Genomic DNA, 12,036 nt, shown 5'->3' on the forward strand with positions numbered 1-12,036 from the left:
ATTATTATTATTATTTGTTGTCTGCCGAATAGGCGCAAAATGCCGTGAGCTGGAATGAGCTAGAAACATGAAACTTGGCACACTAACTGGAAATGATGTGCAGCTGCTTCCCAAGAACTATGACCCCAATCGACCACATGGTGGCGCTGTAATTAACGCCCAAACATGCGATTTTGGCAAGGCCACGCCCCGCACACCGTAAGTCCGATTGACTTGAAACTTGACAGACATGTGCAGCTCCGTGTGATCTACAATAAAGCCTCTGGGACCACTAAAGTCCGCCTAACTAGATTTTCCGCCATATTGGATTTTTTGAAAAACACATTTTTGACATCTCCTCCTAAACCGTTGGTCCGATTTCTACCAAATTTTCAGTGGATCATCATTGGACTAATGTAGTCTAAAGTTGCATAAAGCGTGTTGATACCTCATTGCGTTATGAATCTGTTGACCAACAAACTTTTCAATGGTCGGAGCTTAGCAGGAAATTGGCCATAATTCATTGACCATTAGTCAAATCATCACAAATCTTGGTAGATATCTTCAGTACATGTTTGGGAATAGGCGTACCAAAGCATTGTCCGCTTGACCCATAGGGGGCGCCAAAACTGTCAAAAACTTATATCGCAAGATCCGGTGGACAGAATTTTATCAAATTTGGTGCACATACTCTGAGGGCAAGTATTAACCAAGATCTGAAGTGTGATATTGATCGGTGCATGTGGGCGTGGCCTATTCAGCATTTTATGCTAAATTATGCCTTTGCTCAATTTGCTGTGAGCTGGAACGAGCTAGAGACATGAAACTTGGTACCATAACTGTACATGATGTCATAATGCTTCACATAAAATATGAAAACAATTGGCCACATGGTGGCGCTATAAAATTTTTAAAGACCAGCCCCCTCACACCATACGTCCCATCAATTAGAAATTTGACAGACATGTGCTGCTGATTGTGCTCTACAAAAAAGTCTCTTGGACCACGAAAGTCCACTGACTAGATTTTCCGCCATGTTGAATTCTTTGAAAAACACATTTTTGACATCTCCTCCTAAACCGTAGGTCTGATTGCTGGCATATTTTCTGCGAATCATTATTGGACCAGGCTCATCAAAGGTTGCATAAAGCTTGTTGATATGTCATTGTGTTGTGAAGATATTGACCAATTCATTTTTAAGGGGCGGACTCAGCACATCAATAGACCTGACTTCCCAAGCCTTTGGCCCATCGTCTCCAAACTTGCAGCATATGTTCACAAGAGTAGCTGAAACATCCGTTGAAAGTTTCATTCAAATCGGCGACTAGGGGGGGCGCTTTGAGCGCGAAAGGCTATAACCCGCGAAATGCCGCTTGCGGCTTTAATTCTATTCTTGTTCTTGTTGTGTGCTTGATCTATCATTGCTGCTGTAACTCAGAAATTTCCCCACGGGGATTAATAAAGTACCTACATACCAGATGATTCTGAAAACATTTGAGGAGAGAAATAGGCATTACAGTAACAGAATATTGATTCATATTTGATCAGCGCTGCCTAGTTTGACCGTTTGGTCGGAGTTCGTGAGTGATTGACAGCTGGCTCTCATAGACAGCAGATGGACAGCAGACCTCAGATCAGCTCTTACTGCTTGTTTTCCTCCGGTCTGTGAAATCTTTCAGATGCCGTTAGGAGCACCGGAGGACACAGAGGCACATGTTTTTTTCAGGTTACCTGTTTCATGCACTACTGTCACGATATAGCAACCGTTTTATAAAAATAACTTTTTTTAATCACATTTGTTCCAATCTGGCCTACTTCAGCTTTAACCACGTGTTTAAAACTGTTTAAAAATGTGACTATAACTGAAAATACCCTCGAAACGGAATTGAGAATACAGTTTAGTTGTATGGGAACGTAATTTTGTAGGAGACAGGGTTGGAGAGAAGATATTGCAGGACCTGACTTACATTTGTGATCATTTCAGTTGATACTGTGTTTTAGAGGTACATGTTCCCATACCAAATTCACCAGAAAAGGGTCAAGGGTCTGGAAGCCTGAGGCAGTTCCCCACTTGTCAGCTATGCCAACACTAATCTAATTAATTTCTTCTAGGAAAAAGTATTTCACTCCTGTTTAGCTTTTTAAAGTATCACACATTCAGTGAGAGCTTGTGAGACTGAGCGCCAGCAGCAGGAGAGGAGCAGAGTAGAGAGTATTGGAGGGTTAGTATATCTAGGGAAGCTCAGGCTGCTCCATATGACACCATCAACATACCATCTTCCTGGGTTCTGATGCAGGCTGCGGAGCTCTCCGGGCCGGGCCCGACGTCAGTGTGAGCCCTCACCCACACCAAATACTCAGTCCACTTCTGCAGGTCCTCCAGCACGTAGCTGGTGACATCCGTACCGATCCCTGACACCTGGTGGCGCTTCACGTCCTCCCCTGTGAGTGCTCGGTAGGCTAGGGAGTAGCGCACTATCTCCCCGTGGCGGCTGTCTGTGGGCGGCGCCACCCAACTCACCGTGATGCTGGTGGAGCTGACGCTGAGCAAGCGTACCTCCTGGGGAGGGGCTGAGGGGGCTGATGGGAGGGGAGGAGGGAGGGTAATGGTCAAGCAGGGTGGATAATGGAAGACAGAGCAACTGACCATCTGGACTGCTGAGAGATAATGTGCAGACGAGTTGGCTGGCTAGCCTACGTCCTAAACATTTTGTTTATATATCCTACTAATTTGCTTCACCATTTGGTTTTGGAGAAAACATAATTGCAGCTCGCCTTATGTTCAATGGCATTGTTTTTTTCTAATCCAGGAAGTGTGACACCTTTGTACTTCACAGAAGTCATTCTGTCAGGGGTATTGTATGTCTTTATTTGACAGTAATAGTGGAAAGAGACAGGAAATGTGGGGGAGAGAGAGCTGGAGAATGACATGCAGCAATCAGTCCGGCCAGCCGGGAGTCAAACCAGGGGTTCGTTGCTCAGGGCATTTGCACCCATATGGTATGCACCCTAACCACTTGGCTATCGGGTCACCCGTTGTTAGGTTTAGGTTACAAAAACCCGGTTGGTGAAAGATTGTGGTCTTGGTTTAAATATTGAAAAAGTGACCAAATCAAGCAAACATTGACCTTTTCAATATTTAACCAAGACCACAATCTTTCACCAACCATAAAGGATGATTTCATTTCATCTTTAGTCTTTTTTTTGTGGTTTTGCCTATCGTTTTCTTCAGTAATGATACGCCAAATGCTGAGATCTGGGAATGCGGCATCAATGCTAAAAAGAAGTTCAACACGGCAAGAAAACGAACAGTCAGACGGTAAGGAAACGACAGGTTGAGAACAAACCAACAGTTAATTTAGATGATCTAAACCACTTTATCCGGAGGTCAAACCGAGAGTGAGCACATCTGAAATGTTGCTTATGATCGCTCACTGCACAGACAAACTACAGTAACTTAAGCAGCCTGGAGCCAAATCTGGAGGTTTGTTTCCAACCTGTTTGAAAGTCTGACTGTTCACGTTTCTTGACCCATCAGACTGTTTTTTAGCTGATCTCAGTAATAACCTGAGTGAATACAATAAAGGATTGTACAGTAACATTTTTTTATTGCACAGCTTTGTTGAATACTCGATTCTGATTGGTCAATCACGGCCTTGTACGGTCTGTTATTTCTTTATAACAGACCGTTTTTATGTATAACAGACCGTTGCTATGTATAACAGACCGTTTCTATGTATAACAGACCGTTTCTATGTATAACAGACCGTTACTATGGGCACAGTTCTGATGTCGGACTCTGGCGGACCGGTTTAGTGTAAAAATATAGATTTCTTCAGTAAGTAGCCGTGTAATAAGCGGGATGATGTACAGCTAGCGGGTCATTGTTGTGAAATAAACAAATGATGCCGCTGCCCTCTGTTCATCATTTATAAATGATAAATTGATAGTTATATAAACTTAGTTAATAGTAATTTGACTGTTAACAAACAATTAAATAATAATTATTGTTTACTTATTATTAGTAACGCTATAATTCACGATATTTCATCATTAGTTGTGCAATAAGAAATAAATAGTTTATAATGTATGTTGATAAGAGACAATATTTACATTCTGATTACATTAGCACAATATTTATTAACAGTTTATTGTTGCACACATAATTATATTTATATATATTGTATTTTATATACTATATTAAGTATTTGTTAATGATTACCAGATGATTTGTAAACTTTTAAGATATATATACTATATATATATATGTATAATATAGTTAATAATAAACTGTTGGAATAGCATAATTTATTGCATTACTAATAATCAGTAAACATTATTCATTATCATTTTGTTGTATGTTTACAGTAAAATAACTTAAGTTTAATTAACTCTCAATTTACCATTTCTAAATGATGGTTATTATAAAGTGTTACCGATTTAACCAGTGACTAAACTTAAAAAAATAAGATTGAAGCTGTAATAAATCACAATGTGTCTAAATATATAAGTAATTTATAAGTATATAAATATGTTTCCTCTTTATGTTAATTAAAAAATGCAATTTTAGCAGCATAATGTTTTCTACGAACCATATTGATAATCAACTTAGTTGCGTATGAATCTCATTTTTAGAAGACGGGTTGAAACTGGATGTTTCATTGTTGGGGATTTTAGGATTTGTTTGTGTTTTTATCCTCTTCTACACATCATCTCTACAGTCCAGAGGGCAGACAGAAACATGGGTGACACTTCACACTCTAGCTACCTCACAACAATAATGATCTCACATAGACATGTAACTAACACAGTGTGAGGTTTCACCAACTGAAAAGTAAAACAGGGACACTACAGATGAATGCGTGTATGCACAATGATACACAAGAGCAGGATTCAACAAAATACAGCAGCAAAACCAACAGTTGAGATGAGTGTGGAGCAGGTGGGAGAGATAACACAGGGGACTGTTATCGTGCTTGCCTGTGGCTCAGCAGCCCCAGCAGAGCGTGTGGACCCAGCGAGGTTACTGTTTGAACAGTGTTGGAGGCTGGTTTGTTCGCCTGCAGCACAGGTGCTTGTGACGAGTTGAAAGAGACGCACAAGAGCAGTCGTAATTCCATCACACATACGAGAACCTTTGGATACATCCATGCAGGGGTGCAATAGATCAAAGAGACAGAGATCCACGAGTGGGAGATGCACGGCAGCCGATTAAAGTCGCAAATAGAAACAGAGTTATGAACTATACCAAAAGTTGGAGTAGAGGCGAGTGGCCATCAGAGAAAAGGAATTACGATTTGGACAGAAAAAGAAAGAATCTAACCCACAAGGAGATATTAGGATTGGGATAAAAACAAAGTGATGGCATGTTGAGAGACATGATTGCATGGATTGAATGAGGTTCTATTTTGGAGGGAGACTACATCTCATGATCTCACAAGACACATTCTCACTCCCAACTCATCAAATACCGCCGCTTGGACAGTGCCCTTCGGCAAGGGGTACCCCTCTTGCATTACTTTTGGACGGACCGGGGACGGCGTGTCAATATATGCTCGTTACATGCATAGTGTCCTTTCAAAATAAACTACTGTTTTCACAGGAAGTTAGATTTAGGCAACACAACCAGTTGAAAGACTTGTGTTTGTTTGACCTATCCACCACACCTCCCACCCGCCCTTAGCGGACTCTCACTCTATCAATACTACGTCACCTGCTCCGACTGTCGAATAACGCCGTGGGTGGGTTTACATTGGAGTCAGTTGAAAGCCCGGTTTATCACATACTGTTGCTAAAGGGTGCTTCCGTGCGTCGGTTTTCAATCTTGAAGGACACTGACCAAACAACAGCAATTGAGTTGGGAGTGAGAACGGATATGTAAACCCATCCGCAGCATTAGACGGTCAAAGCAACTGATGTTGTATACAGAGCGTGATAGTCCGCTTAGGGCAAGTGAGAGGTGGTGGTGGTGAATGGGTCAAACAAAAACAGGACTCAAGGAGACCGCTGTTTGTGTCCCGTGTGAAACTAAAAGTAAACATTTTCTTATTTTGTCACATCAGTCGTTAGTCATGTGACTCGTTAGTATCTTTAGTCCTATGAGTCGCTAGTCACGCGAGTTGTCAGGCAGTCACTAGTCCAACATCATCTCACAGAAAGGTGTATAAATAGCACAACATTTCCGTGTGTCATGATAACGCCTTTTACGCTTTTTGTGTGTCATTTATACGCCATGGACTTAACGTTTAGAAATGGCTTTTTTATTTAACGCTACATTGTTAGAGTGAAACGGTCTGGGCTATGTTTAGGTAACAACACCACTTAGTTAGGTTTAGGAAAAATATCATGGTTGGGCTTAAAATAAGAATGTAAACAAAGTAAAATATGTACGTAAACAACATAACAAAAGTACGGAAAACCCATCACAAACTTCACTAACGTAACTTCAAAATAACTCAACAGCAACATGCCTCCTGGTTGAAAGTCCTGTGTTTGTTGGACCCCTCCCCCTCCCCTCTCACCCATCATGAGCAGTCTCTCTTACTCTTACTCTTCTTATTCTACATCACTACAACGCAGTCTCACAGCAGTTTGTGAAATAGTCATGAAATTGAATCTATTTGATCTGTGTACATAGACACAATTTTCTCGTTTTTGTGACGCTCAGCGCGACTTTCAACAACGTATTTTTCGTGCGTTTTACTACGAATGTCCAACAAAACGTGACACACAAGTCAATTTCAGTCTTTTCAAAATAAAACAACTTAGTTAGGTTTAGGAATATATCAACTTGGTTAGGTTTAAGCAACAAACTGGTTAGGTTTAGGAAAATATCGCGGTTTGGGTTAAAATGACTCTGTTAAGTGCTGTAATTTAAGTACGGAAGTTATGTGACAGATAAATCAACTTTGACTTGTGGTTTCACAGAGGACACGAACACCTCCTGGATGAAAGTCCTGTGTTTTTTTGATCCACCGCGACCTCCTCTCTAGGCGACGGTAGCCGCTCTTCATACTTCCCGGTTCACAATTACGTGACTTATATATGAATTGATTTTGTGCAGACCATCACGAAAAAAAATGTGAAATTCATGTCCATGTACACGAATCAATACATTAAATTTTGTGACTATTTCACGAACTGCTGTGTGACTGGGCTGGTCACTAGCTCTGGTCACATGGATGTGTTTGCATTGCAGTCAGTACTGACTACATGGCGTACACATGACACGCAAAAAGCAACAAAGGTGTTGTTATTGCACATGAAATGACTTACAAATTACTGTGTCAATTCATATGCCATTTGGTGAGACCGGGCTTCGCTGGGCAAGTTAACGTCAACCACGACCGTTTCCTAACCCTAACTAAGTAGTTTTGTTGCTTAAACCTAATTTCCTATGAAGACTGACGTATATTTTGAAAAGACACTATTCATCTAACAAGCGTATATTGAAACGCTGTCCTTGAGATGTCCAAAACTGACGCTTGAGGGCTACCTAGAGAGTCAGAGTTTGAAGCGTAGGGCCACTGACCAAGCTTCGTTATTAGACGAGTTGGGAGTGAGAATGTGTTGGATGGACCAGGACTAAATTCCAAGGGGTGAGTTGTTGAGAAGCAGTATGCTTCTTTGTATTCACACAACTTGTTACATATACAAGTTTGTCCGTTTTGGGCTACTGTAGAAACATGGCAGTGCAACATGGTTGATTCCAAACGGCTCATTCTAAGGTAACGAGAACACAACAATTCTTATTATTAGGTGATTATAAACTAAAGAAAACATACTTATTAATATTACATTCCATTTCTGCCAATAGATCCCCCTAATTGTTACATACTGGTCCTTTAAACAATATAACAAAAAGGTGGTTCTACTCTGCTTTGTAGCAGCACAGAGGTACACTTGAAAGAATCACTTGATTGCGTGTGTTATCTCACTTTAACAACAGTAAATCATCGTATTGTGACAGTCGCCTGCCATCGCTAAAAACAAAAGATCATGATATCACCTTGTTTTAAGTGTATCTCATCTGAAGGCCTGTCAATTTTAAGAATTAAAATCTGACAAGCTCCAGATATATACTGTAAATAAACAAAACAAAGAAGACAGATCGGCAGATGGATGAAAAGATGGAGGGAGTTAGACAAGCAGGAAGTGACAGCAGTGGTCAGGGGTCTTTAGACCCGTTAGCAACTTTCCTGACACGACGGGTTCGGCTGCCAGAGAGACTGAAAATCGAAGCGACAAAACTCTTTTGTCTGCGGTGTGACTGCTGGCGCAGGGATTTCACTCCTGACAGGTAAAACAAGAGAGAGGGCTTTGATTCCTTCTGGGAGCTGTCATAAATCCGGTAGGTTCAAGTCCACATATCTCCCAGCATGCCAGAGAGGCGCAGCTCCAACGCTAGATATGCAGTCAAGCTCTGAATGACAGGTGTTCAATAGTATTACTGTCAGCGTGGGAGCGGTGATCCAACAGCAGCAATCCTGCACATCAGCACACTGGACCCCATGTTTCACATGGCAAACCATCATTCTGAAGGAACGTGACAGTCATGATAAAAACTGTCTCTCTGTGCAACGGTCTGTTTGTGTTTTCTTGGTCTTACATCATAATATGCCGTATGTATCGACTCAGTGCCTTTATTAGACTATTTGTCAAAATGTGAGATGTGCAACGCCTGGTGATTTGTTACGCGAAGGCAGCAGAAAGCAGAGCAAATATAGAAATATCAAGCAATACTAGTGTGCCTATGAATGATGGCTTCGCTGAAACAATGGATTTTACGCTTGACAAAAAAAACTCTTGACATTTTCTTTTGTTGTTGCCGTGGTGCTTGAACTCTGTAATTGAGTTGCGTGTTCAGCAATATCAAGCGTGACTGGCACGCGGAAAAAAAGTCCTCACATAATAAATGCTACACTGGTAATTACATTTTGAGAGCTTGGAACCGCAATTACACAGCCCGTCTGGTGCTCTTATCACTGTGTTAGAATAGTTGGAGCACACACAAATGGCTGCTTTAGAACAGGAGGTTCTGCTCTCTTATTCAGGTGGGAGTCAGTCTAACAAAGCTAATCTCTACTTACATTTGTAAAAAGGATGACAAAGAACAAGGACATCAGGAGTCCCAAACCTCCAACCTCTCAATCTTTCATCATCAGAAATGTATAAAGTATGTGTGAAAGACAAATGCCCATACAAAGAGAAGCTGACAGAGGCAAAGGGGCGATATATTACAAAACTGAGGTTAGTTTGAACCCCTTTGAAATACGTCTTTGTATTCATTTATATTCATTGCATTCATTATACTGTCGAGTAAATGCAGGGTTGAGTAAAGTCTAAAACCACAACACACATTATCTGTGTGTGTATTATCTAATGCAGTGGTTCCCTACCTGGGGTCTAGGCTTACTGGATAATTTATACAAAAGTCTGTATATAAAACTATTTAAAACATTTTTTTTTTTTGCTACTAAGTGAGACACATTCTGTTTAAAGCTGGTATTTCTGTACAGTTGCATGTTTTTATTAGGGCGGTCAATCGATTAACATATTTAATCTTGATTAATCTCAATTAATCACACATTTTTTATCTGTTCAAAATGTATTTAATACTCTTATCAACATGGGAGTGGGCAAATATGCTTGTTTTATGCACATGTATGTACATATTTATTATTGGAAATCAATTAACAACACAAAACAATGACAGATATTGTCCAGAAACCCTCACAGGTACTGCATTTAGCATAAAACAATATGCTCCAATCATAACATGGCAAACTGCAGCCCAACAGGCAACAACAGCTGTCAGTGTGTCAGTGTGCTGACTTGACTCTGACTTGCCCCAAACTGCATGTGATTATCATAAAAAAAAATACAAATTAAAGTGACTGTATGTAAGATTTTACACGTATTAACACATTTTACTCGTTTTTTATTGCCAATGAGTGAACAGGTTGTAAGCTAAGCTAAAACATGAGACCTTGTGCGACTTTCTGAGCTTCCTCTGTCAGCTTGTAGACTGCTTTTAATGTGAAGAACCCGGGAAAATCCACAGCTCACAGGGCACTAACATTGTGCAACCATAGCTAACGTTCGGTTAGCAATGGAGTCCGCTAACGTCAACAAACGACCAGCCCCCCCCCACCCCAACATAGACTTCAAAACCAACTCCATGGAACCACAAAAAAAAAACAAAGTTATATCTAGTGAAGCCCGTCTTGCAAAACAGAAATGTGACCGGCGTCGGAGCAAAACTAGTGTTGTGGGAGTGACGTAGATCATGTTGGAGAATAACAGAGCCAGTGCAAAGAGTGAGTGTGTGCACGTGGGAAGAGAGTGGTGAAGCAAGAGAGAGAGAGCGGCGGCGAGTCAGTGAGAAATCGAGCGAGCAGCAGAGCAGAAGAGGGTTAGTTTAGCTCTGAGAATATCAGTGAATGTTCAGTAGAAGTTGCAGTTTGTGCAGAAATAAATGCTGCAGATACTCCAGACCAACGAAGGTTTCTGAGTGGAGTGACGGGGGTTAACTCCAGAGCGAGTAATGTTATCGACTCCAACCCAGGAGACCAAAACTGACCACGGTCGGGAGGCTGAAGCAGGAAAAGTTAACACTAGGATCAACATCGGCCGGGCATTTATGTTTATTGTCTATGGCATTTGGCCTGTAACACTTCTTGCTTCTTCACTGAATATTTATACTTACTTATCATTATGCATATACATTTACTGCATTCCTGTTTACATTCAGCTTATTCATTTGCAGGATGACATCACCAACACTGTTCAGTGACTTACCTGTCGGTTGATATTGATTAATTATACTCCTCTTGATTCAGTTGTAAATAGTTATTTTAAACATTAAAACATACAAGAACTAAAAGGCAACATGAATCATTTTTTTCTTTGCTGAACCAGACGCCTGAAAGTGACATTAGAAGGCTGTAGTACTCACTGGATTGGGCAGTCCGGGCCTCAATAGGCTGAGTAAAGACTCCTAAACCCATCTCAGATTTTGCTGCCAGGGAAAACACGTAGAGTGTGTCTGGCTTCAGACCATCAACTGCATGGGAGCCTGCTGGGTCGAAAGTGGCATGATGCTGTGGAAAGATGAAAAGCGTTTGTGGTAAATAAAGGTAAAACTATCTCATGCTTGGTGAACTCAATCTGAGTTCAGGTAAAATGAGACGAAACAGCGGGGGAGCTGCAGGAGCAAACAGCATGCAAATGAAAATATGGCTAAAGGTTTTACTGAAAAGACCAAATTACCAACAAAGAATGTGTTAGGTGGTAATTAGAGCTGTCAATCCATTCAAATATTTAATCAAGTCAATCACACATTATTTATCTGTTCAAAATGTACCTTAAAGGGAGATTTGTCAAGTATTTAATACTCTGATCAACATGAAAGTGGACAAATATGCTGCTTTATATATGTATATATTTATTATTGGAAATCAAGGTACTGCATTTAGCATAAAGAATATACTCAAATCATAACATGATACACTGTCAGTGTGTCAGTGTGCTGACTTGACTATGACTTGCCCAAAACTGCATGGGATTATCATAAATATCTGGAAGTCAGAGGTCAAGGGACTACTTTGAAAATGGCAATGCCAGTGTTTCCTCGCCAAAATTTAGCTTTAATTTGGAGCGTTTTTAACCTCATTCCTGACAAGCTAGTATGACATGGTTGATATCAATGGATTCCTCAGGTTTTTATAGTTTTATATGATGCTAATATCTTCACTAGTTTTAAAACTGAGCCCGCTACAACCTAAAAATCACAAGTTGCGTTAATGCGTTAAAAGAAATTAGTGGTGTTAAAACAAATCTGCGTTATCACTATCATGTTAACTTTGACAGCTCTGGTATAAACATATATACTTTATACTATATTAATTAATAACATGCTAAAATCCACACAATTTTAGGAATTAAATTCATACTAGATTATTTTTCAGCACACGATTTATGTCCAGTACCAACATTCAGTGCCATTGCAGGCAGTAGTGTAGCTAAATAAACAGAGGTTAAGGTGTTGGATAATGT

The 12,036-nt window shown here is 40.4% G+C and overlaps 1 protein-coding gene across 7 annotated transcripts in view; it reads right to left on the reverse strand.

Moving 5' to 3' along the window:
- ptprfa (protein tyrosine phosphatase receptor type Fa) overlaps positions 1-12,036 on the reverse strand; it is a 454,009-nt gene that overhangs the window by 156,705 nt on the left and 285,268 nt on the right. For 5 of the 7 annotated variants that reach the window (XM_037768968.1, XM_037768972.1, XM_037768971.1 and 2 more), the window contains 2 exons: positions 10,937-11,081; positions 2,254-2,559 (listed from right to left, as the gene is read on the reverse strand). In XM_037768968.1, the coding sequence (XP_037624896.1) occupies positions 2,254-2,559; positions 10,937-11,081 (451 nt within the window). The remainder of the gene's footprint in view (positions 1-2,253; positions 2,560-10,936; positions 11,082-12,036) is intronic. The other 2 variants (XM_037768974.1, XM_037768975.1) reach the window with 1 other exon arrangement.

This window comes from Sebastes umbrosus, chromosome 5 (genome assembly GCF_015220745.1).
Source record: "Sebastes umbrosus isolate fSebUmb1 chromosome 5, fSebUmb1.pri, whole genome shotgun sequence".
In the NCBI taxonomy this organism is placed as follows: domain Eukaryota; kingdom Metazoa; phylum Chordata; class Actinopteri; order Perciformes; family Sebastidae; genus Sebastes; species Sebastes umbrosus.